Raw genomic sequence first — 26,320 nt, forward strand, 5'->3', positions numbered from 1 at the left:
GACCTTGAAGATCATCTACTTCCAACAATGCTGGACTTCATTCTGCTCATTACTTTTCAGGCATTCAAACTCCATGTAGCATCAGGACTCCACTGTGCGAGGCACTGTGCAAATGAATAACGAACCATGACCTTTTTTTATAAAAGCTTTTGCTTATGAGTTTGTAAGCAGATATTTGAGTTTACCCTGATGTGGGGAACCTCCATTTCATTTTGATGCCAGGACAGGGGACACAACTAAGGAGAGAGAATTTAAGAGACAAACGTGTGTCCTTTGGCAATGCGACCCCTTTAAAAGGGTTCTCTTTGGGCCCTGAGCAACTGATGGGCCCAGAATTTCTCCCTAGCTTTGCAGGGAGGAAGGAGCAAGCCTCGCCTGTTGGGGAACTGCATTGGCCTGTGTCTTGTGTAACTGGGCTGCAGTTGGTCAGTCTGCCCTAGGAAATGGAAATACAGAAAGGCGAGAGCTGCTTCTTTCGCCAGCCCCAAGGCAAGATGAGGACGCCCAAGGCCGGCCGGGCAGACAGTGACCTCCCCGGACTTGGCCAACAGCTGAGGCAAGGCCCAGCTGGTGGCAATCACTTCATGACAGTCATTAATTTACCATCAAAATGGCTGCTAAGCGGAGGTGGCAGGCTAATGGAGAGACGTACCGTCACTAATTAGGCACTTCCCTGAAATAATGTGGAAATTAAATCCTGGGTTGTTGGGCAATCAGAAGGTGCAGAGGAGCCTTGGCAGCTTTGAATGGTGGTGGGGACACAGCACTGACACCCACCTTCTGCCCATGGGGGTGGGGGGTGCCATTCCTCATTCCCTCATGGCCACCAGTGCCACCCCTCATCCCCTCACGGCCACCAGTGCCATCCCTCGTCCCCTCACAGCCACCAGCGCTGTCCCTCATGGCAACCAGTGCCATATCTCATCTCCTCATGGCCACGAGCACCGTCCCTCATCCCCTCACAGTGACCAGTGTCATCCCTCGTCCCCTCACAGCCGCGAGCTCCATCCTTCATCCCCTCACAGCCACTAGTGCCACCACTCATCCCCTCACGGCCACCGGCACCATCCCTTATCCCCTCATGGCCACAGTTGTCACACCTCACCAGCTCATGGCCACCAGCGCTGTCCCTCATCCCCTCACAGCTGCCAGCGCCATCCCTCATCCCTTCGTGGCCACCAGCGCTGAGCTGGCTTGCGGAGCGGCCATCAGCCCATGCCGGGCAGCATGGGGAGCGGGCGGCGGCGGCGCTGGTCCTGTTGCTAGCGCAGGGAGAGGGCCCGGGAGCAGCAGGAGTGGGGCGCAGGACGCAGGTTCCCTCCCCGCCCGGTAAACAGCCACTTCTGAGAAGAGCGGTGCTGAGGCAGAGCATCATGACCGGGCACGCCGAGGGCTGACACAGTTTGTTTTCTGTGCGGCTTAAAACTATGACACACAATTTAACCACTGCCCGAGATTGCTGACTGCAGCAGAGACGAAAACGTCTGATAGCAGCAGCCATGAGGGGAAGAGGCGTGAAAAGGTTTCGTGCCGACGCTGCAGCTCCAACGCGTCGGTCCCCGGCATCACCCTGCTGTGCCCCGCGCCAGCCCCTGCCTGCCCCTCTCCTCACACAGGAACACCAACAGGCCCTGCGCTGCCTCCGCCATGACACGGGGCTGGCACTGAGGAGGGGGTGGCTACGGAGCAGTGCCACGCTCAGGCCCAACTCGGCACAAGAAGGACATGGAGCTGTTGGAGCGGGGTCAGAGGAGGCCAGGGAGATGCTGGGGGGCTGGAGCCCCTCTGCTGGGAGGACAGGCTGAGAGAGTTGGGGGGGTTCAGCCTGGAGAAGAGAAGGCTCCGGGGAGACCTTAGAGCCCCTTCCAGTCCCTAAAGGGGCTCCAGGAAAGCTGGGGAGGGACTCTGGATCAGGGAGGGGAGCCATAGGAGGAGGGGGAAGGGCTTGACCCTGAAAGAGGGGAGATTGAGATGAGATGTGGGGAAGAACTTCTTTGCTGTGAGGGTGGTGAGAGCCTGGCCCAGGTTGCCCAGAGAAGCTGTGGCTGCCCCATCCCTGGAGGGGTTCAAAGCCAGGTTGGAGGGGGCTTGGAGCAACCTGGTCTGGTGGGAGGTGTCCCTGCCCAGGGCAGGGGATGGGCTGGATGGGCACTGGATGGGCTTTAAGGTCCCTTCCCACCCAAACCATTCTATGCTTCTATGAACTCCTACCTTGCATGTGTCTCAGCCACCCCTCGTGCCCACCTAAATCTCTCTTGTGGCCTCACACAGGCAAAGTAAAGCCTGATCCGGCTCCATCCTCCTCCAGAGCCATGGGACATTACCAACAGGCAGCCGGGCGCTCCCCTGGGGCTCATCCATCGCTGGTGCAGCATCTGCCCAGTCTCTCCCCGACAGAAGCTTCTCTATATGACCTTGTGAGCCTCAGCACCGACCCGAACAGGAGGGGACTGACGACTTCTCCCTGGCGCACACAGTCTGCTTGTGCTTGGAAGATGGGAGCAGTCCTCCTCAGGGGAGAAATAATGCAGAAACCACCCAACTGTCTGAATCCTCAGAATATAATTATATGAAGAGATTGAAATGACAAGTTCACTTTTGATGGTTTTGTTCTCTGTGACAAGGCTGAAGTTATCTCCTCTGCCAAAAAGCAGAAAAACAGAATTGTAATGGCAATTAATTTACATTCAAATAGCTCTTTTCATCCAACTGGATCCTAAAGAGCTCTGAAACTGCGCTAGCAGAGCACACAAAGGAGACGATGTGGGGCTCATTCATCCCATCAAAATGCAGGCAGTCAGTGGCAGGATGCTGAAGGCGGCTTCAGAAAGTTAGTAATCAGAATGGATGGCAGTTGTTATTGATTATGTCTCTTTATGAAAAGCCAGCGTGTCCTTTGGCGTCAGTCTGTAGATAATAACCAGCTCTCCATGCACAGTGTGTAAATCACTGCTCCTCAGCTCTCAGATCTGTCCTGGAGTCACTGTCTGCCTCTGGGTGGGTCATTCCTGCTCCCCCTGTACCATCCCCACAGGTAAGGCAGGAATGGCACTTGCACCGTCTCCCCACCCTTCTCCTGTGCGGTCCCTTTGGATCACCTGCTCTCCAGGGCAGGAATCACTCACTGCTACGCTGCCCAGCGCCCGGCACAGCAGCCGCCTCCAGTAACACCCAGTAACGGCTCCCTGTCGGCACAGCGGGGTCGGGACACAAGCTTTCCATCTCCTACACACATGGAATATTCTGGACATTTCCATGTGTGCTGCAGGACACTGTGGGGGTCCCTGCACTGAAGATGCGGCATCCCCCTGCAGAGATGGATGAGTCACTCCAGGCTGCAGTTGAGAGCAAAGATGCTCTAACGCTTCTTCAGCCACCCTGTACACCTCCAGCGCTCACTTGTGGATCTTGGGCAACGAAATATGCCTTCACCCATTGTCTACCACCTCTCCACACCACGCAGTTCTTTAAAGAAAAGGAGACAGCGTTGGCAGGAAGAGCTTCCTCCATCCTTTGGTGTTGACCCTTCTTTGCTCCACAGTGGCATCTTTCTGGGTGGGAGGTTCTTTCGAGCATCTCAGTTTAATGTTTAAGCTGCACTTGGACTCCTGCTACCCAGGCGTAGAGCAGGCACGATGGAGTTTCAAGGCTCACAGGATCCAATATGACGTGTTTCCCTCAAGAGCAAGTTCTGGCGAATGCTGGCTCTGCTATCCCTGCAGCGCCCCGGGTGCCACTCCCCTCCCACCGACACCAGTCCTGCTCCAAACAGCTCCAGAATGAAAAATAATCAAAAACACTCGCAAACTGAACCCACAGCACCCAGTGAGAGAAAAATCACACTGGAATACATCCAGCACTGGATTTCTCTTCTTCCTGACACTATCCTAGAAATAAATCGTTCCTCTCAAGGAGGCTGTTATGTGTTACAGAAATCGTGTATGTACAGGAATATCGCTGCCTCTGCACAGCACGGCTATTCAGCTCTTCTGCACAAACACCAGGGTGCCGGGGTGGGAGGGGAAGGCAGAGCTCACACAGAGCACAGGGCTGCCTCTGCCCTCCGCACCATCTCCATCCCCTCAGACATTCCAGGTGACATGGCTGGGGCTGGCCTGGCTTCTCGCACCTCAGTGTCCCAGGTCCCTTTGTCCTGAGCCAGCTCCTTCCAGGGGGCGACAAACCCGGCACAGCCACCGCTGCTCCTGCTCGGGGTGCCGGTGCTCCTCCGACACCCCACACCCCAGCTGGTTCTCCTGCATGAGGTCCTGGGGGACAACTGCCTCCCCACATGTGGAGCGACACCTAGATCAGGATCAGGCCCTCGGTATTTGCCCCAGAGAGGTTGAGGTGCTGGGGGAGGAGACCACACGCTCGGGGTGGCCGCCTGCCCTCGAGGGACTGGGCGCAGCAGAGAGCGACTCCGGGGCGTTCCCTGAGCAGGGTTAGGAAAATCGGAGCTGGGAAACCACCCAGGTGCAGGTTCAGACCCATCCGAGGCCATTCCTGATCCATCTGCCAGCAGCATCCTCAGCCCCACGGGTCTGGCTCCGCCGCTAAAGCCAGCAGGGTGCCCGGTCCAATGCTGCTGCCGGGCAGCGGTGCCAGAAAGGGGATGTCCCCAGCAGGCAACACTCCTGGGGCTTGCTCCTCTAAACAGCTCCTGCTCTCCTCCCTTTGGCATGCAGTAAATCAGAAGGAAGCACCCCTGGACATCAACAGCAATAACTGGGATTCATTTGTCACTCATCCCATGTGTTCGTCTAACGCAGTGGTGGATATTGGCGAAGTCAGAGCATCTGACTTCGGGAAAGGAGAGGATCCCATCTGACACCGTTAGCTGGGTCTCGCTGCAGCTGTTCACGGTGAGCCTTGCTGGGAAATGGGTGAAAGAGTAAATGAAGCCCAGGTGGGTGCAGGACATTTATGGCCTCATCCTCCTGCTCACCCCGGGGTATCACAGGCAGCGGCTGGGTCTGTTCCTGCAGAGACAGTGTCACCGTGGGGCCGTGCTGCTCCTCGGGGAGCCTGGGACAAGGTTTAGGGGTGTTCACAGCCTCCATCAGAAATCTCTCCTCTCCCCTGCACTCCCTGGCTTGTCTTTCTTCCTTTCTTGGCAATTTGTAATGTTTCTCCCTGGTGACCCACACCCCAGCCAGCCTCACACACTTCTTTTTCCTCTCTCTCTTTTTTTTTTTTTAAATGCCAGTGCTATGAGTGTGTGGTCTTACATTAATCCACTGCCAATAACGAGGAAGTTATAACTAGCTCATTTAAGATAATTATAGTGTGCATTTCTCCCAGCTATGAAGAGATGCTTTGAATTGCTTCCTCACATGTACATATTTTTAATTTGCTGCTTTGTTTTGTAGGGAGGGAGACTCAGATGTATTGGATGGCTGCCCTAGCACATCTCATGCCAAATGCCAAAAATAGTATTAAAAAAATATATATATCTTTTCTCCCTCATCGACCACAAATCCACTAAGAATGGGGAGAAGGCATTGAGGTGCCTCTCTCATGACCACCCCTGCTGGCGGAGTGGCCAAGGAGAGAAAAGCATCTCACCTGAAGCCCACGCACAGCACGGCACTGATGAGAGAGGGAGCTTCTGGCTCCACCACCCAGGGCTCTCCCAGCAGCTCTGCAGGCACCCCCGTGGCAACAGGGGGTCTCTCGCCGCTGGGAGAGCCTGAAATACCTGCTGGGGACATGGTGATAGAATCATAGAATCATCTAGGTCGGAAAAGACCCTTGGGATCATCGAGTCCAACCATCAACCCTACTCTACAAAGTTCTTCCCTACACCATATCCCCCAACACCACATCTAAGCGACTCTTAAACTCATCCAAGGATGGTGACTCAACCCCCTCCCTGGGCAACCTGTTCCAGTGTCTGATCACTCTTACTGTGAAGAATTTCTTCCTAATATCCAGTCTAAACCTACCCAGATTTAGGGTAGGTTTAGATAGGGTCATGTCTCACTCAGGCATGAAAACAGAGGGCAAAAAAAAATCAGGAAAAATGAGACAGAGTTGAAAAAAGTTACAACCACCCAGAAAACAGAGAGGGAAAGGCTTCTCTGGGAGAGGCCAGGCTCTCTGCAGCAGCCACAGGCACCGCAGGCAGACAAAAAGAGTTTCCTCAGCACCAAAACCCCCCTGGGTTTGGGTTCATGAGCACTGACTGCCCTTGGCCTAATGGTCTTGGCAAAACATCCCATTGGTCCCCGTCTCCTCAATCGCCTGAGAAGTAGCAGTGGGCAATTCCATGTCCTGTGGCATTCCCTTCTTCTGCTCAGCTTCCCGCTGACTTTAGAGGCTTTCACAGAGGTGAACATAAAAGACTCTCCTCTCTCTTTTATTTATTTAATTTAGCATTGCTACTGTAGCTGCAGTATTGCATGGCATCATGGGAAAAAAACCTTTTCCCTTCTTGTCTAGACCATCTTGTCTAGACCGAGCTTTTGCCAAGAAAGGCTGGACCGGATGATCCTTGAGGTCCCTTCCAACCTGGCATTCTGTGATTCTGTGATTCCATGGTTCACCGGGGAGGTTCCTTCTTTGTAGTTGCTGCCTCTCTGCTACCAGGCAGCAAATATTCTACACAAATTTTCAACTACCGCTAGCTGAGTTTTTCACAGAGCTTCTCACAGTGTTTTCCCAGCTGATGTAAAGGCAGACGCTGAACCCTGCAGCCAGGGAGCGTGCCAAAATTGGCAATATTTGGCTGAACGTTTTGCTGCCACTGGCACCCCGCTAAATGAAAATGCTGCCTTGGGTTAACCAAAAGCAACTGGACATGCTAACGGGAGAAAGATCCACCAAAACAAACGGAGTCCCTGCTCACCCCACGCCTGGGACCGCGTCCTCACCCGGGAAAGCCTTTCCCTCTGCCCTCTGCCCGAAGCCAGCTACCTCCAGGCACACCTTGTCTTTATCGCCGGGCTTAATTAGCACCCCAGTTTCTGCCATTGTAATTAACCTACTTTGAATAAAGCAAAACAGATGCCTTGCAGAGGATCATGTACATCCAAGACTGGACAGAAACCAGCCGAAGCCTGAGAAAGAAAATCAGATCTGAGATACGCCCACAGCTGCCTGTTCTCACACCAGGAGGAGCCACCAGCAGCAGCGGGTTCCTGCTGCTCCCCCGGGGGGGTGTGCTGCAGGGTGGCTCCGCTGTTTTTCCTTGTCCTTCCTACTGCTCATGAACACATTAAAAAACAGTGACCCCGATGTACGTCTTTCTGAAAATCTCAGCTTGAAGAATTATTTTGCGAGAGGCCGGCAAAGCAGGAGAGCGCCCTGTGCAGTAAACACCACAGCGGCTGCTCCGTGTGGGTAGATAAAGGCTTGGTTTATATCCTAAATGAAGTTGGGAAATCAATGTGATATTTTTGGCTCAGTATCTGAACAGACAAACAAAATCTAAAAAAAAAAAAAAAACAAGCAGCAAAGACAGACTTTGGAAAAATCTGACTTGGGCCTTAAAAATTTACTTGAGTTGAATGATTTTTTTTGATGAAGTGAAGATCTTGAAAAAGTTAATTTCAAGTAAATTTCAGTTGGTTCCAAAACAAAACTTTTTGTATTGCTATGGCTTTTTTAAAATACATCTCCTCTTTGTTAACAGAGCATTAGAACCCTAGAAAGGAGGGGTGAGTTTCAGCCAGCCCTACGGTCCCAAACACGCTTTCAGCTATTTATTCAGCCTGCCCTCCTGTCTCATCCTACTTCTTGCTGCAGAGAGAATATTCCAGACTCTCAGCAGCCTGTTGCTGGTTCACTTTTCCCAGTTAGTTGTAGGCATGCATTTCATTTCAGTTTCTCTTGTTTTTAATACATTTCCATAACTCGTTCTTGATGCCTTTTATGTTTTGCTTTATTTTCCTGTGGAACCATTCTCTCACCATCCCCGGATGTTTGTGCTCCTCCTTTACAAGCCCTGTTTTCGCAGTTTGCATGAGTCTTGTTTGTTTTCTGGTCGCTCCTGAGGCAATCAAAGGTCTCTCTCTCTGCACTCCTTGTCCTTGTTTGACACCAGAGAGTCTGTCTCGGAGTCTTTCCGACGGAGAACTGCCCCTCCTGTAATCCTCTATTCCCACACTATGTTTTTCTGCATGGGAATGTGAGTCCATCCAGGCACAGGTTCTCAGGGAGAGTTTCTGTGTCCCCAGCCCTGGCACACTCCCTGTTCCCCATCCGAGCTGGGGCACTGATGGAGAGCAGAGCTGGCCAGATGTCTCACTTCCAGCATCTTCCTTTTTCCCAGCAACATACTTTGGGTGTCGCTAAGCCAAGTGCATGCGCTTACTGTTAGCACAAATTAACAGACAAAATGAGTTAATTAGAACTAAACATTCAACTAATTGTTTCCTGTTTCAATGACTTTGAAGTAAACACAGTACATAAAATTTTTCTCTTCTCAGTTCCTTTTTCCTACCGAGCATCAGTGTTTAGGAGTGCTGGAAGATGTTCTCTTCCCAAAACCTAAATCAGCCACAAAGGTTTTTCCTGAAGTCCCACACATGATGTTACAAATCCCAAAGAGCGGAGAAGGACCATCTAGATCTGCAGAGTCTGGCACAGAGGAAGCTGAAAAGCCTCTTGTCCCTGGTTGTCCCAAGCACCGGCACCTCTGCTTAAAACTGATCAAGGCTCTAGAGCTGGGGACAATCCTGGCTTCCCCTTTTTTCAGCATGTATCTCCTGCAGCTGTGCTACCAGCTGGGAGGCTAGACTTGGAGCTCAGCATTTGGTTTTTCCCCTTAAAATGTAGGCAGAGCCCAGGGTCCCCCACTGCAGAGGCACAGAGCTGTGGCTGCCTCCACTGGAGGTGCCCAGGAGTCACTCGCTGGGGTCTTTATCTCAGGTACCAGCACAGGAGGGGCAGGCTGGACCCTCAAAGATTCCTCCCTTGGTCCAAGGAATCCTTTGAAGGAGGCAGTGCCATGTCTTGGAAAGCAGACAGAAACCAGAAAATGGATCAGTTCCTTATTTCCAGATTCCTACCAATTGCAGGGAAGCTCCTGCAGCCAGAAACAGCCAAAGAGTTCATCAAAAGGGATTAAAGAAAATGAACCACAAGGCAAGATATTATTGAAGCTGAGAATCTGGTATGATTCAAAGAAGGTGCAATATCTGCAGCTCTAACAGCTCAGACAATAGTTTAGAATAGATACAGCTGCCTCACTTCATGCCCAAAGCAATCACTGCTGGCCTCAAGCCCAGGAGAAGTCTCTCCCAGAGGCAGAGCCAAGCGCTTCGTCTGGGTCACTGTTTCCGGTTGGATGTGAGACTGGATGGACCGCTCACCCGGTGCGGGATGGAACCCCTGTGTACGGATGAGAGCCTGGGCTGAAACCGCATCGTTCAGTGACCGAGGCTTCACAAACACGCACGAGGATATTTTCCCTTACAACCTTTATTTCTAACTTGTCTGCAGAGATGACGGGACAAGGGTTGTGCTGGCAGCTGTCCTGTGAAGGCAGCACACCTTCTCACAGCACTCAAGCACACAGAATAGCACAAGAGTAACATAGAATAGCACAGAATATAATATTTCAGTTGGAAGGGACACACAGTGATCCTCAGGGATATACAATGATCCTCCAGTCACGCAGCCTGAGCGCTGCAGCGCTGACCAGAAGTTAAGGGAGCAGCACTCGCTTCCAGCCAGAGGGCCAGCAGAAGGACAGAGCTTAACTCTCAGTGTTTGGTATTTAAATAGGTTTGTGATGTTGCATATGGCAATAAACATAAACAAACACAGGTTCCTCATTGGCTCTAGGGTGCACTTGTGTGGGACCCATACAACAGATGTGCTCCATCCTGTCTTTAACACAAGTATGTAACCATCGAGCCTTTCAGCATTGCTGGTTTCCAGCGTCCAGGCCCCCCAGATGCACACCGAGAACAGCTACAGAGAGCGCAGAAAACATCGTTATCTGCACTTCTCCCAAGAAAAACGCCCCTCAGGCTGCCCTGCAGCGCGGGATCACAGCACCAAGGCCAGGCACAGCTCGGGTTTATTCAGCCGTCTAAATGAGCTGCAGCATTGTGTGTTAAACTGAGTTTTCTACTATAGATAAGGGTCAGTAAAGCAGTTATTTTAAGTTAACTTTGTAGCTTCATTTTGATGAGAATCAAGATGGCAAAGATCCCTCATCTCTTCTGGTTTTGCTATATCTCTCCTTTCTCATATTATACTGCAACAACAATAACATTAAGAAGCCTCTCTTCCTGTAACCCAGATTAAAGACTGCAATAAAGTCACGGCCACAGGGTGTTGATAACCACAGGAGAGCAGAACCCGCACTCACCTTGCTCCTGTTGGGTTGCAGACCCACACTTGGCCACCGCAGGTGACAGCCCCGGGTCAGCTGGATGGTGGCTGCGACCTCTGGTCATTCTGACATAGAAATACCTAGGTTCATTAAAATAGATATTGCATTAGACATTACATTACCTTAGAGCAGGCAATAAGATCCCATGGGAAGACTAGTTTAAGGCATTAATTGTTTCTTAATATTCTTAAACAAGTTCAGCCTGCTTTTCATCTTGATACAAATTTAGCATAAGTATTTTGGAGCTTGTCTTCATTAGAAAAAGACATCAAGAAAGGATGTGGGTAGTTAATCCCAAAAAACGCATGCTTAAGCCTTAGACCTCTAAATTTTTCCCAGTAATTACAAATGCTTTTGGGGAATTCTGTCTATGTTAAGCATCGCTGTCACGGACAAACTGCAAGGGCTGCCTCTCGTCCCGCAGGTCCCGCGAGCCAAGGCCCTGTACACCTACCGAGGGCACAACCCCGGGGAGCTGCGCTTCAACAAGGGGGACATCATCATGCTGCTCCGGCAGCTGGACGAGAACTGGTACCTGGGGGAGGTCAACGGGGTCAGCGGCGTCTTCCCCGCCAGCTCCGTGCAGGTCATCAAGCAGCTGCCCCTGCCACCGCCCCTGGGCAGAGCTCTCTACGGCCTCAACCTGAGGAGCAGGGACAAGGTGGAGAACAAGGACTGCCTGACGTTTCACAAGGTAAGTCCCCCTGCGACGGCCAGGGGCTGGCCCGTCCTCTTGTTTCAGCATTCTGCTGCTCCCCAGCTCCACCGGAGCTCCTTTCTGGAAAGCAGTAAGGCTCCCAAGCCCCCTCAGACACTGCTGCCAGGGGTTAACACCCCCCAACTGTCCCACGGCACCCAGGGGTACATGCAGGATGAGGGGTGTCCAGGGAGGGATGGAAGTGCCCACCATGAGCAGCGATGCAGTCCCTGGGCTCAGCCCCTCGCCCAGGCTGCTGTCGTGGGTGAGGAGTGGCTGTTGGTGGCGCCTGCTCTCAGACACCCCAGGGAGGTCTCTAAACAACACCTACTGACATAGTAATGGAAATTGCTTCCAGGTCTGGGGTACATCACTGGTGCCGGTTGAATGTACCCAACCTACAGGAGACAAGCACTTGCAGAGCAACACCTGAACTGTCACCGTGTTCCCCTTTATTCCCCCCAAAGGCTACAGAGCTTGTGTTTGCTCTGCTGGAGGACACGCTGCTCTGAGTAAGTGCACCTCCCAGCGAAGTCCTGTCCCTGTCCTGGCAAACAGAGGTGAGGCATGGCATGGCAGAGTGGAACAGAAAGCGCTGCCCGCAGGCACCAGTGTCCTCACAGAGACGTCAACTCTTTCTCCATCCAGCCGGCAGCACAGACGTGGTGGTCTCCTCACTCTCATGGCTGGGAAGAGGAGGCAGGAGGAGGCTGTGGGGTGTCCCCAGGCCAGGTGTCCCCAGGAGCAGGAGCTGGATGTGGGGTGGCTGGCAGGGGGGCAGGAGAAATCAAACGTCCGAGAGCCAGCTGTGGTTTCTGAATAAGGGGAAGAATTAAAAGAGAAAAATCAGCTCAGAGCAGCGTCACACATCACCAGCAGCTCTAGGAAATGTGGGCTTTCAGCTCGGTAGCGCCGATGCAGCGAGGCTGGGCAGCCAGCAGCCCCCCCTTTGGCAGGAGGATCCACTCAGCAGCAGGAGGCGCCTCTGCCGTCAGCGTTTGTTTTTTCTCTTTCACGCTATTTTTCTTTGTTTCGGGGCTTACTCACGCTGTGTATTTGCGTGAGGAGCCTGCGCTCGTCCCTGCTCCCGCAGCAAAGCTGACAACACCTGGGGAGTTAGCGCAGAGGGAACACAAACGCTCCCACAGAGAGGCCAGAGCATCCTCCTGCCCCCAGCCCCGGGGCAGCGGCCGCTGGCACCCTATGGAAGGGCAAAGGCTGGAGCAGTCTCCCCCGTAACTCCCCGCGGCAGTGACCCCATGGCAGTGCCCGAGAAGGTGGGGGTAATTTGGCAACAAGCCCACCTGGGAACTCAGGCAGAGATTCATGTGCAATCCCACCTGGCAATCTCTGCTTATTCTTCAGGCAGCAGTTACTGTCCAGACACAGAAATGAAAGCTGAGAGTCACTTACTCCCAGATTAATACAAAATTTCCACCAGTTCAGATGGAAAGTTTATGCATGTACTCTGCAGGATGTTTGGGCCAGCAGGAACCATTCTTCTCAGGCCCCTTCAACCTTGGAGTCATTGCAATTTTAGCCCCAAACTTTGAGCCCCAAAAGCCCCAAACTTTCTGTTCAGAAGACAGAAAAACATAAACTTGTTTCTGTAAAATTCCCCTTACTTCCCCACACACAGGGCAGATATCCTTAAAAATATGAAATCAAAACATCTTAAAAGTTAACAAGATTTAATTCTGCTGGGTTGCTCAGGAGTGTAGGTCTTTCCAAAGGGATGGAGCTATCAGTCAATACAAACCGGCTGTTTTCCTCCGGAGCATTTCAAATACCTGCACTCCAGCAATGTCAGGTTATTTCAGCCCCTGAAACAGCCATCTGAGCTTCTGGGCAGTGTGGCACCAATTACCTCCACACTCGCACAGGGGGTTTGCGCTTGGTTCGTAGCTAAAATGCCATTTTCATTATTAGTTGTGTGCGTGGCAATTACAGAGGCATTTCCACGTGATGGAGACCATCCAGCAGGTCAAAAGCTTTTCGTGTCCTCACCATCAGACTCGTGTGCACGGTCCCGATCCAGCCACGCTCGCACCTTTAAATTAAAGACAAGTTTGAGCGTTGTGCTGAGTAAGGCCAGACAGGCTGGTGTTGGGGAGCGGGGACACCACAGAAGGTGTCCCCGGGGCCGCACGGGGTGGCAGCACCGCGGCTGTCAAGGGGGCTGCTCTCCACCATGGCAGTGTGAGCCCACCATCACCCGACCACCCCCTCCACCCCGCAGAGGGCCGGGGACTCCACGCTTCTGTCTGTCGGGGTGACAGCATCTGCCCCCTCAGAGGGCACATGAGGTGACAGAGCAGGAACCTTCCCCACCGTGTGTGTGCTGTGGGGACCCGTTCTTGGCCATGCCCAGCCAGACCCACACCAGGCAGTGGCACAGCCGGCACCTGGGGGCAGAGCCCCCCTCCCAGCCCCGCACGGCTCACGCTGCCTCTGGGCCCTGCAGACAGCGACCCTCTCCCTCTCCCTCTCCCTCTCCCTCACTGCAATGATCCTCTGCAATGGGAAAAAAAATGGGGGCAAAAATGCCAAATTCAGCCAAATTACCAAACTTGCATTTTCAAGGGATTCTGTTGTAAGCAGCTCCCGCGAGGCTCTGTTCGCTGGACTGATCTGCGGGGAGGTGGCCGGTGATGGTGTCCCCAGCTGTCCCCCCGCACCAGCACGGCAGCGTTCCCAGTGCTCCGGCTCCCAGCCCTTCCTCCCGCCCGCTCCCTGACGGTGCTTTGTTAGTGCTGGTCTAGACGTTAATTGTATTCCTGCAGTTTAGCTTGAGATGTTGGGTGTAAATGGCACCAACAAGAATTCCTAGAAATAAAATTAATACTTGTAATCATCATAATTACAGCAAGCACTTCTTTGTGGCTATTTTATAAAAGGACACTAGTAAGACATCTTATTTGAAGCTCGAATATAGTTTGTAGAATGTCTTTTCATTTAATGAAATCATTTTAGCTTCAGTAATTACTTATTTAAGTCTGGCATTAACAGAAATAAGTTAGTTAGGGCCACGTAAAGCCACCAAGGAACTAGAAATTAATTATGGAGAAGGCAAAGATAGGTCTGTTTTGGGAGATGCTAAGGCTTTTCTTGGCTTTGATGCTTAGGTTTGTGCCCCATTTCATCGCGTCCCCCGGTGTTTAGAGAGGGAAGAAAAATGTTTCCTGTTTAGGCTAATTTTAATTACATACAGAAATGACAATATTGCCATCTTATATGTGTACATATGCACACGCTATTGTTTTTAAACCTTGCTTTAAGGGGTGAGGGGGAGGGAAATGTGAAAACAATCCCTGCTTTAAAATGATAATGCCGGAGAGACACCTCTCCCGCGTCAGAGCCATCCCTGCTCAGCCCCGCAGCCAGGCACATTGCCTCACATGAGTGGGTGAGAATCTCCAAGTTTTGCAATTCGTTAATGTCAGCAGTAAATCATGATTAATTCCTCTGGCAGTCATCGCGGTAAAAAAAATTGTCACCACATGCCCTTTGCTATTAATACTGTGTGATCAGCAGTTTCCAAGAAATACTGTTTGAGCATCGCCCGTATGCAAACTCAGGGCCTGACTCTTCCCTCGTTAAAGCCAACGGGCACGAGCCAGGCCTTTTCAGCGGGAGCGGGAGCAGGACCAAGCCATGAACGTTCTGGCCGGCAGAGAGGTAACCGGGCAGATCTATTCTGCTGGGAAAGCCACCGCCAATGAGGGCTTCTCCGAGCTCACGCCTTAAAGCCGGCTGCAGAGCTCCGACATCCTGCGAGACGCTCCCAAGCGTGGCAGCACGAAGCGGAAAAGGGAGATGTGCCCAAACGTCCCTTCTAATTTAGAGTTTAATTTATTATAACGCTGCTGGAGTTGGCCAGCTCTCCCCTGCACAGAACCTCTGCCAGGCAAGGGCTTTCACAAGAAACACAGCTTTTGGTAAAGTGCTGAGGGGAGCACTCAGCCCCAGTAACACCTTCTCTAAGCAATAACTTTTTCAAGCCAATTTTAATTTTGCTGTCAGCTTTGCATCAGTAGCTTTGCACCCGGGATTTGTCACTGAAAATGCATCAGGGGAATGACTGAGCTTTTAAAGATTTTAAAGAGCACCTGTACATCATCTGAAACCTGCTGACAGGTCAGAAAAGAGAGGGAAAAGGGAAACCTGGGCTGTGCCAAGCGTGACTTCTGAACTGTGCCATCACATCTCTCTCTTCCAGCCAAACACTACTGCGAGGCAGCTCCTCCAGACCAGCAAAAGCCACTGGTCCCCTCAGTTTAAGTGCGCGTCCCTACGGACGGCATCTCCTAAAGCAAAGGGCGCGGACTCGCCGGCGTTCCCCAAGGTGCCCGACTCCCGGCGCAAGAGCCTGCGGCAGTTCTCCATCACCACCGCCCTCAACACTCTCAACAGGATGGTCCACGCGCCCTCCGAGCGGCAGGCACTGGAGATCAGCTCCCCCGTCCTCATCAGCTCCAGCAACCCCACCGTGGCCACCCAGAGCAGCGAGAAAGCGGAGTTTCCCTACAGCCCCCCTCTCCAGGTAGGCAAGCGGCATCGTGGATGCTGTGGGAGCAGAATGAGTCCGAAACTCAAATCCTGGGTAGAAACACTCGAAGCACAGGCAGCAATTCCAGAAGCTAAAGAGCACCCATAGTAATAGCGTCTGTCGGGTGTCATCCACATCAGGTTGCTGGGACTTTTTCCCCTCTGTCTGAATTGAAAAGGTCTGTCTTCAGAGTTCAGGGGCCCAAGGGAATTCATGAAAAGAGAAATTCAGTTATCAGAGTAACTAAACATGGATAAAGCGCATTCCCATCCTGGTTTCTGCCCTACTGCAGTGAGCTCCACGTGGACAGTGGGAGAAAACAGAGACCTTAACTTGCAAAACAAAATATTTTTCATTTTAGAAAGTAGTAAGGAATGTGAATTCCCATGGGAGCTCATTCACAGCCATGTGTGTGTGTGTGTGTGTGTGCGCGCACGCACCTGAATTCACACTGCAAACATCTGGTTTGCTGTATAACGATGTAGATCAAAAACAGGCAGTTCTCAGCACTTGCAAAATTAAAGCTTAACCCAGCCATTGGCCACACTCACCCGCGTTACTTTGAGGATGAGCCTTTCCGAGCTCCTCTCACAGAATTAAGTTGCACCAGCAGAGTAGGACCTGCAGAGTCAGGCCCTGAATTCTGAGCACATAAAAGCCTGGTGAGCTCAGAGAGGAGGCTGCATCATACTGAGCAGGTCTGTCCTGCCTACGATTGCTTCAACGGCCTTTTCATCTAACCCCACGCTTGAAAGGAAAGTAGAAACCTATTATTTTTATTAATTGGTAGTTCAATTTTTCTGGTAAGTCTCAAGCATACAAGGAGTTCCCAACATCCCCAGTGCTTATCCTCAATGATAAGCACCGGCTTTAATCAAAAAACTTGATTAAGCCCAAATCTCAGCACAGGAGCTCCCCGGGTTGGGTACCTCTAACCCCCACCTTTGCTCTGCCCGTCAGGGCACACACAGGTACCAGGGAAGCCGGAGCTCCGTTACCGTGCCCTAATCCCCATAGTTTTCTCCAAAGGCAAACTGCCGACAGGACAGACTTCCTCACAAAACGTCCGTTCAGCAGTTGTAGCGCCCACGGAAATACTGAAGCCTCCTGTTTCTGCTAAGCAGGGCTGCCAGCCCTCCTGAAAAGCCATCGGGGTCCTTGCCCTGCCCTGAATCTGCCCCCTGCCCGCTCCTACCCACGGCCAGAGGGAGGTGTCTGCAGGAGGGCAATTACACAGCCCTTGTCTGCAGCCTGAACCCGGGACTCTGCTGAGAGAAGTGGAATTTAGGGCTGAGATAATAAACGTAGACTGACCTTTTGGACTACATCCGCTCTTCATTCTGGGAGGAAGAGAGTCTCACTCCTTCTCCACACTCTGATTAAAGATCTCAGTATAGAATCTTCACAGATCATCTGAAATAGGAGAAAAAAAAGGTTTTGTTTAGATTTGTATGACATCTTTCATATTCAGAGCTGCTCTAATGTTTTATAAAGCAATAAGCCAGTCCCTGGTAGTGCGGTGCCTGTGCAATAAAACCCCGCAGGTACTTTGTACATAGCAATAGCCTGCAAAGAGCCTTGGATGTTAGCTCCTGTAGTGTGTGAGAGGAAATGGAGCCTCACAATAGAACTATAATTCAATTGAAGTGGTATCATGTCTCACAAACCCAATATAATTTTACCAAAAACGTCTCAGTGTGAACTACTGTCGGCAGCAGAAGCGATCAAGTGGATGTGTTGACGCGCTGCCTCAGAAGGGCTGGAATCTCCTTTCTTCTAAACAACAGTTCTGCTCCCGGAGGTTTGCCAGAGGATCTGTGCTGTTCACAGGGCTGCACAGGTTACAGCTTCTCCTTTTCCCGTCTCTGGGTCTGGGCTGCGATGACTGACCTGCAAAGCTGAGATTCTTTTGCAAGCCCAGATACGCGCTGCCAGGCGGGACCACGCTGGCCGTGCCCCACTGAGGTCACTCGGCCTTTTTCCCAGTATTAATGGACGGGAAAGCTGCAGGGGTTTGATAAGGCAGCTCTCATGATCAGAGCAAAGCTGCAGGATTGAGGAGTAGTGGGAGAGATGAGAGCTGATGCTGATCAGCAGCTTCTGGTGGAAGTTCAGCTTTGACAGTAACTGCTGAGGCTTTGGAAAAGCAGCAGCTCATGTCCAAAAGTGTGGTTGTTCCATGGCAATTAGTTTTATATCCACAGCATTACTTGGAAGGAAAAGATCTGTGTTTCTTGGGTTTACGCTACTCCAGATGAAACAGAAGTCGGGCAGTAATGAACAGTTGTGTGCCTACTTCCGGCCCCGAAAACTCAACGGAGCACAAGTCCCAAGCTGGGGTCTTCCGTTATTAGCAATATAGTAAAGAAAAGAGTGGGCTGAATCACATCCTTAATTGCTTCTCTGCGTTCCCGTGCTCCCTCGTAAGCCTGCAGAGGTTGGGTAGCCCAGATCTTTGTGGGCGGTCACAAATACGGTGCAGCAGATGGAGCGGAGCCCACAGCTCAGCTCAGCCGTGCCAATGGGGGGCTGAAAACCCTGCCCGGGGACCCCCTGGGTGCCAGGAGCCCGCGCTCGCACCAGGCGGGTGAGGAGCAGTGAGGGCAGCGCTCCGACCACCCCGGAGCCAGCCCCAATGAGTCCAGCCTCTCGGGAAGAGTTCTGGGACCTGGTGGGCAAGAGCAAAGAGTTTTGGAGAATGAAGCAGGTGAGGATTTAACAGGTTAAGTGAGAATTGTCCCAGGAGACAAAGCCCAGGGCTGGATAACCTCAGCTGGCAGGCAGGGGTGAGGCACACAGGGCAGGCTGGGCAAGGGGAGGGGGACGGAAGGTGGCCCGTGCCCGGGCCAGCGCCGATGGCCCCCTCTGCTGAGCAGAGGGCTGGTGTGGGGAGGGAGCGGGCGCCTGCCTGAGACGGGAGCGGAGGCTGCGCAGGGTGAATCACTGGCAGGAGGAACGCGCGCTGCAGCATCCACCCTCCCTGCGAGCCAGGGAAAGTCCCCATCCGGGCCTCCACGAGGAGCCCAAAGAGGTTCAAGAGCAGCCAGGGTCCCCAGGATCCACATCCAAACACCAGAGCTTTTCTCTGACCTGCCCCACCAGCAGCCCCCCGGCCCCTCGCTCGCCTCCCCCGAGTGCTGCGAGCTGCTTTTCTCCTTCCAGACAATGACCCAGTTTCATTCCCTGCCCAAGATAAGGACGTAAGGCCCCCTGAGACCAGCTGAAGGAAAGGAGCTGTGCTGCAACCAGCTTTGACACCAGCAAGGGTCAGGGTCACAGGAGGGGGCTCCTGGCACCAGCTGTCACTCGGGGATGGGGCAGCAGGGCCACCTTAGTGATAAAACTGGAAACAAGTGACCCTGTTACTACCCAAGCCCTTAAATCCCTCTCCTCTGCAAGGACAGGCATCCAGAGAGATATTGAGTATACATTTGGACCTAGTAATTCTAAAAAAAATAATCCATGCGTTTTGAATGGAGGTGTTCGTTGCTTTCCTTGGGGCAGGTGTCAAAAAAAGTGGGAATTTTCCCATAGCTTGTAGTTCTGTGGCACTTGCCCTAAGCTTCGAGACTACATACGTTTGAGGAGGACAAAGAGGAGTGCTAGTAACCCCCTGAAGCACCCTGTCCCCGGCAGAGTCACATCTCCAGTGATGCCTGGTGGCACCTTGGGGACAGGCAGAACAAAGCACGGGTTCAGAAGTGACGGCGAAGGGGCCGTGCTGGGTGTTTGCAGGGCTTTCCACAGCACGCCCTGCCTGGCCTTTCCACCACCGAGGATCAGGTCGGGCTCATTTCAGGCCATAAAAGGGAATAACCAGCCGCGGCCGGCACCCGCCCGTCCTCCTCCTGCTCTTCCTTCCCTTAGCGGTGCCAAGCCGGGAGCCAGAACCAGTTTGCAGGGCTTGTGGGCACCGTGTCTGTGCATGTGCCGGTTGGGCAAGCGGCTGCAGCGATGCTGAACTGCGCCCGCCCTCCCCGCCCCAGCAGCGGAGGGAACCTCTGCCCAGTCACCCCAGTCACCACTGAGCTTATTCCCCTGCTCTGGGGGTAGGTGGGTCAGGAAACACCCGGCCAGGGGCCGCTGCTGCCCTTCGCCGCTCGTTCAAGTGAGCTGATAAACCTGACATCAGCCGCCAAGTGCACGTGGCTTTTCTATGGGGTAAGTGATGTGAAACTTGCAGCACCCAACTCCCAGCAGCACCAACCACCCCCGATGGATCGGGGAAAATCTCCCTCCCCACGAGGCATCCCGTGAACACTCCACGGGGAAGTGCCCGTGTCAGCAGGTGCTGCAGAAACCGCGCTGGCAACGAGCTGGATGGGAGATGGAGTAAGAGAGGGATTTAAGGAGAGGCAGGAGATGAAACTCTTTGTACTTATAAGGGCTTGCAAGGTACCCGCAGGAGATTAGCAAAAGTGAATGCTGAAATCAATCATACGCAGCTGGAAAATATTTCATTCAATCCTTTTTCCTCTCTGTTGAAAACACAAACCCAGCTTTGATGCCGGCTCTGAAAGGATCCATGCACAGGGGGAACAGAGAGATGAAAAACATCAAGCTTTCCATCCAGAAGTGGACATTTCAATGCAGCTCCATCAGAAAAACCAGCAAAAGATTGTCATTTTGCTCCAATGTGGGAAAAAGAGACTCCAAATCCCCAAATTTCAAACATTTTGGTTACCAAAATTATTAAAGAGAATTATAATTTCAAATCAACTTTATATGAGAGCCTGGGCTGACCCTACCTGGACTAGAAAATGAGGAAAGTAAGGATGGTGTGAAGCTTTACCTGCCACTCCAGGTCCAGAGGCAGAAGCTGCAGTTGCCGGGGTTTTAATTAACTTGATTTACTGGAGAGCAGCAGAGCTGGTGAGTCAATCCTTTTCTTCCCCCGAGGTCCTTGCTCAGCCACTCCCCCAGCACCCTCTTACAGACATGGCCACTAGAAATTAGATTTGAAATGAGTAAGAGATTAAAGCCCTGACAACTCGCATCATTAACGATCCTGTGGTCTTTGCCGGAGAGCGTGACTGCCAGCCACATCCCAGCCCGGTGACTTCCCGCTGGCCGAGGTTCCCGGGGATGCTGCTGCCACCGTCCTGCCTGGCTGGGAGCTCCGTTCCCACCTCCCGACAGCCGCCGCTCCACACGGCTCACACTCGGTGTGTGCAGCGCCCAGGGCAGACAGGGATGACCCGCTTGCCCACAGCAGCTCACCCCGGGACACACTTCGGTGCTTTCGCAGGGATCGATCAGCCTGAGAGAGCGTCCCAGGGACACCAGATCAAACGCTGCATGCTGGAACAATGCTTGTGTGTGCTCCCCATCACCCCGGGGCTTGCTGTGCTGCCCGCACAGGGACAAGACTGCCTGTGCTCCCCATCACCCCAGGGCTCGGGGGAACCTGCTTCACACCAACAACCAACTGAAACATCTCCACGTCTTGTTCCTGGCTGGAACATCAGTCATCTGGAAGCTGCCTCCAGCCCACAGAGCATGCTGGAGACGGAGGTGCAGAGTTTATCAGCCTCGCAGAGATCATCCTTCTTCTGTTCTTTCTACTGGATGGCCTTCACCCTTTGGACAAAAGCCCCATCTCCTCACAGCCCCCTCGTGGAGGTGAAGCCTCTGCAGAGATCAGTGCCACACGAGGGGGGCACAGCTGCCGGTGGTGGGACCACATCAGATCCCAGCAAGCACAAAGGACACGTAACCAAAACCAAACTCAGAAGAACAGAAACACTCTCAGGCGGTTTCTGGGGTCAGGGGGTAATGGCCAGACGCTCAGCGGGATGTCGAGCAGAGGACCCCACCTCAGAAACCCCTCAAAGTGGGTGGATGTCACTCAACCTGCGAGATGTGGAGGGACAGAGGAACGGGCACAGCCCAGCACACTGCTCACATCCTCACCGGGACAAGAAGGAGGTCCAAGGAGTTATCTCCTCACTTTGGCTCCTCTCTGGAACATGCAAGACCCCTATAAGAGAGCAGAGGGGGCATCACAGTGGCTGGTATCTCTCCGTAGATGCAAAGTGATGCTGGGGAAAGAGCCACCCCAAACCAAATGCAAGCCCCAGCGAGATGCCTCTGCCCCTGCTCCCGGTGCAGCACCCAGTGTACGCATGGGGCTGCGGAGCTCCTCAGGACTCCACAGACATGGCAAATAGCTTTAATAATAGTTATTAAAAGATCACTGGGGCAAGGACTGCATTATTTAGGGTTCAGACAATGCCAATACTCCCAGCTGGGGCTAAGTAAATAACAAGGGAAAGAGCAGTGATTAGACCAGCGCTCACCTGGCAGGCACGACGATCTCCTCCTGGTTAGCGAAGTCTGGGCTGGAAATGCTGCTTTCCCAAAGTGCTGGTCATTCCTGAAGCAGGCACTGGGGACAGTGAATGAATCAAAGGGGACTCACCTTGGTCAGAGCCAAGCGAAAGGGCTGAGAGAACACGGAACACGAGGAGCGGCACGCGGGAATGTTCCCCTGCTCCAGTGGGTGTCAGATCCAGGAGATTAACAACAATTACAGGTTTAGGGCTCTTGGGAGCCATGGCTGTGAGGTGAAGTTATCCTGTTCCATCAGTGTTGGAAGAGCAGGTCAGCTCCCAACACACTCCTCATTCACAGGACGGGATACACACCATCCGAACAACCGAGCCATGCCCTGGAAAGCGTCTCGGTGGTGAAGGGGGTTTTCTTCTTACTGCCTGGTCCTTTTTTTGTCAAATGCTCCAAAATTCTTTCTCCTGAAACATCTTTGGTTTGGTTTTTTTTTAAAGGGTGGGTGAATCCTGTCAAATGCTTTTAGCTGCTCTTCCGTATAGGCTAAAACAAGCCTATATCCAGATTAATATATTTTTTTCTTTGCTTTCGTCTTCCCCATAGGTCAGTGCATCTTACTACGCTGCGCCAGGATCACTGGGGCACCCGGCAGCCATTGTCACCCTGCCCCACCTGCAGCACCACGTATCGGCTTATATGTACGTAAGGAAACTGCAACACGTTGGGGGGGTCGGGTAATTTTCTGTACCTTCAGCTCAGCCCCATCCCACCCGAGGCCCCGGCGAGGCGGGAGGTAACGGCAGAGCAGGACACAGCCCCCATGGGCTCCGATCCACGAGGTGATGGGCTTGCCCGGGCTAAACAGGGGTCACAGAGACCCAGCACCACAGCTCAATTATCCTGTTCCCAGCAGGGGCACCCTCCCTGCACCTTGCTCCCTTGCTGCAGCATTTATAGACACACAGCTCTGCCTATTTGTCAACCCTGCGTTTTAATTTTTTTTTTTAAATATAAAGAAACTAGTTACTCCTTAAGTGCCTCAAGTTATTTATTTTAAAACAGCGAAGGTTAGCGGTGTTTTGAATGATCCAAGCTTTTAGAACTTTCCCAGAGTTAAAATTTGCAGATAATATACTGTAATGATTTGTTTTCCTCCAGATAAGTTTCATCAGCCTGGCACTGTAGTGAGGTACAACCAAACAGCAACAACCTGCCTACATGGTAATTAGCACCTCCCCAGTATCGAGAGAGCTGTGGAACACTTACATACCAGCAGTACCTGTAAATCGGTGCTACGGTCACGATGCTGCTTTCGTGCATTAGCACAGGTCATCCAGGACTACTGCACACAATCCTGAGCACAACAAAAACCCTAAGACCTCAAAATAATTTGCAGAATGAGGATTGTATGAAAGTGCTCAATCAGCTGCCCGTTGTGCACAGCTCCTTTTTCAGCCCTACGATATCAAACCAGGATCTGCACGTCCTGCCCTTCAGGATGAATCCTGTACCAAGTGACAAACCACTGCAGAGTCAGAGCCCCTGGCACCCCCCCCGCGCCCCGTCTGTGCACGGGGTGGGAGCAGAAGTCACTCTATAAAGACGTCAGGCGTTTCAAGTCAAACTTTCAAGTGATTGCTCTGAACAACAGGGAGAGAGAAATGTTTTTAAAGGTTATGGGATAGTCCCTGACTATCCAGACAACTAGTCTGCTCTTTCTATTTTTTAAATAATATCTGATAATTGCTGTATTGGCCTGTAACTCATTAATATTTGGGAGCAGATCACACTCCCCTTAAAAAACAACAACAACGCAATTAAATCAAAAGTGTTACTCTGGAGACAAATTAAAGTTCTTTAAAGAACAAACGGGAAAATTTTGAAAAGTACATCATTTTCTTGCTCCTGTTTTGCTGTGCGGCCACACTGCGGAGAGCAAAGCTGCGTCACCTCGTAGTCCCACAGTCACGGCAGAGGGTTATAGAGGGGATCTCAAGATAATCGCTAGCCCAGAGCAGAGCCCTGTACCTCCTCCCTTGCCCACTTCATTCTCAAAGTGCCCAGTGGCAGCGACCGAAGTCCCCGTGTTGGTCTCTGCAGGGCTCAGGCCAGAGGAGGAGGAGGGGAGGGAGGAAGATGGTGCCGTAGGAGCCGTGCTCCTCTCACCTCCAGCCCCTCCAGCCGATGCTCAAGGCGAGCGGCTCAAGGCCTCTGGTTCACACCTACTTCAAAGGTAGAATGTGCTCCTGATGGTCTCGCTGGGCCAGAGCCCCGTACCTGCCCGCGTTCTCGCTGCCGTGCCTCAGGACAGGCAGACGTTGGCAACCGAGCACTCTGCCAGGAGGAGAACAGAAGCTTTCTTCTCCCCAGCGCTTGTCGCCCTTGGCTTGTGCTTCTGGGACAGAAACCACTGATGGGATCTGCTTTGTTCTCCACTCCTCTTGGCTCTTCTTTTATTCATATCCCCTTTGGCCTGAAGTTAAGGCAGTTTCTCCCCTGCACGGTTCTCTCCACAATAACTGCAGCACCCAAATACTCGATGAGAGCGCCGGCTGATGGGGCTTCAGGCCATCAGCCACCACTCACCCAAGGGCAGCAGCGTCCGCTCTGCAGCTGAGTCAAACCCAGGAGGTTCAGGATGTGCTCCACGGGGACAGTCACTGCCCCTCTGACTCCCTATGTCTCCGCAGGTGTGTGGCTCTACATTCCTACGCGGCTCATGGACCTGAGGAGCTGGAGCTGCAGAAGGGAGAAGGGGTCCGTGTCTTTGGGAAGGACCAGGATGGCTGGCTGCGGGGCATGTCCCTCGTCACGGGGAGAGTGGGCATCTTCCCCAGCAACTACGTTGCTCCCCTCTTCAGGTCTGGTTCTTCTTACGTGAAACGAAATCATGGGGAGAGGGGAGTGGGTAACATGTAGGATTTGGGGTTGTCTCATTCCTGCAGAGAAATCACCGCGAGGGGTTCCTGAGGCACTTCCAAGGACAGGGATCCCTCACCCAGGCAGGACGACCCCCAGCAGCTCTCACTCCCTGTATTTCTCTGTGCACCAACCCAGCTGCATGCTCCATGTGGGAATCACATCTCTTCCAACAGCAGGGAGAGGGCGGGGAGTGGAGGGGGCCGGCAGTGCTCCCCTCGGAGGGGACACACGGTCCAGATGAGCAAACAGCACATCATCAGCCTTCATCCACTTGTTTTACACCTGGGATGTGGACAGAGGCATCAGCAGCTTCTCCCGTGACTGCTTAATTCAGTCCAGGAGCTTTAGCAAAGATCAAAGGTGAGACAAGTGGCACATTTTGATGAGTTAGTCTGGGAGCCAGGATGGACGGCAGCGTGTCTGTGCTCGGACTCGCCTTTATTCCTTTCGGATGACTCCGGTCTTTCTTTTTTTCCTGCTAGAAGGGAAACCACAAGCTGAAGGCTCTTCTAGAGTCAAAATACTGTCTTTAGAGCAGGCATTTAATCACTGGACGCTATTGATCTAGCTAAACAAACACGCATTAGAAAGAGCAATAATTAAAATATACAATTTAGGAGAGGAAAAAAAAATTGCCCATGCCCTTAGTTCCCCTGAGACAGGCTCAGGTTGGGCAGAGACAGAAAGAAGATTAGAAATGTAGTGCTCTGTTTCTGCAAATAGGAAGTGGGGATAAGTCAGGGCGCCTCTCCCAGGACTGGTATGTTGTTCTGCCAGATCGCTGGGGTCAGGCCGGGGGTCCCGGTGCTGTTTAATGCCAGCATCGTCCCCCTGCACCCTCCCCGCGCTCAGGAGCACTGCTGATTACTCTTCATCCCTCCAGCTCGTCTCCTCCCCATAAAGCCTCCCACAACCCCCCGGCGCCACCTCACCGATAAACAGCAAACACATCCTCGAGAGCGCAGCCCCACCACCCGAAACAGCCTCATAAAGCGCCTCAACCGTAAGCGCAGGGTTTGGAGGCGCTGCTCTGTCCTCCTCAGGAAACTGCTTCACAATAAACTGATGCCCGAGTTATTTGATGAATCACTGCACAGTTACTAAACCATAACTCATTCCTCCACCCCCCCAAAAAAGAATCAGAGGAATGGTTTATCCTTCCTTTAAGGAGTTAACAAAAGGACTTCACCGAGGAATTTGGAGCTTGGCAATTCAGTGGCCTCAGGTGAAAGCCTGACCTCACCTCTCCAGGGAAGGCCAGGGAGGATAACCCCCGGTAGGCGGAGGGGAAGCCAGAGCCAGAGGCAGGAGCACAGACCCTGGCTCTGCCCCGTCCGTGGGGACCTGCCCCGGGAGCCCCGGCTGAGGGTGCCCCCCAGCACGCGGGGAAGGGGCAGGATTGGCGTGGGAGGGAGCATGTTTGGGCAAATCACAGAGGGAGGGCTGGTGTGTGGAGGTCCCTTCTGCAATGCCATGGGGTCACTGTAACAAATCCTAACGCCATTTGGGAATGATT

The 26,320-nt window shown here is 52.6% G+C and overlaps 1 protein-coding gene across 1 annotated transcript in view; it reads left to right on the forward strand.

Annotated features, from left to right (window-relative positions):
* The window catches only part of SH3RF2 (SH3 domain containing ring finger 2), a 35,621-nt gene that overhangs the window by 5,356 nt on the left and 3,945 nt on the right, over window positions 1-26,320 (forward strand). Inside the window, exons 2-5 of the mRNA XM_074156413.1 lie at window positions 10,773-11,042; window positions 15,265-15,588; window positions 22,486-22,580; window positions 24,573-24,743. Coding sequence (XP_074012514.1) covers window positions 10,773-11,042; window positions 15,265-15,588; window positions 22,486-22,580; window positions 24,573-24,743 — 860 coding nt within the window. The remainder of the gene's footprint in view (window positions 1-10,772; window positions 11,043-15,264; window positions 15,589-22,485; window positions 22,581-24,572; window positions 24,744-26,320) is intronic.

This window comes from Numenius arquata, chromosome 11 (genome assembly GCF_964106895.1).
Source record: "Numenius arquata chromosome 11, bNumArq3.hap1.1, whole genome shotgun sequence".
NCBI classification, from domain to species: domain Eukaryota; kingdom Metazoa; phylum Chordata; class Aves; order Charadriiformes; family Scolopacidae; genus Numenius; species Numenius arquata.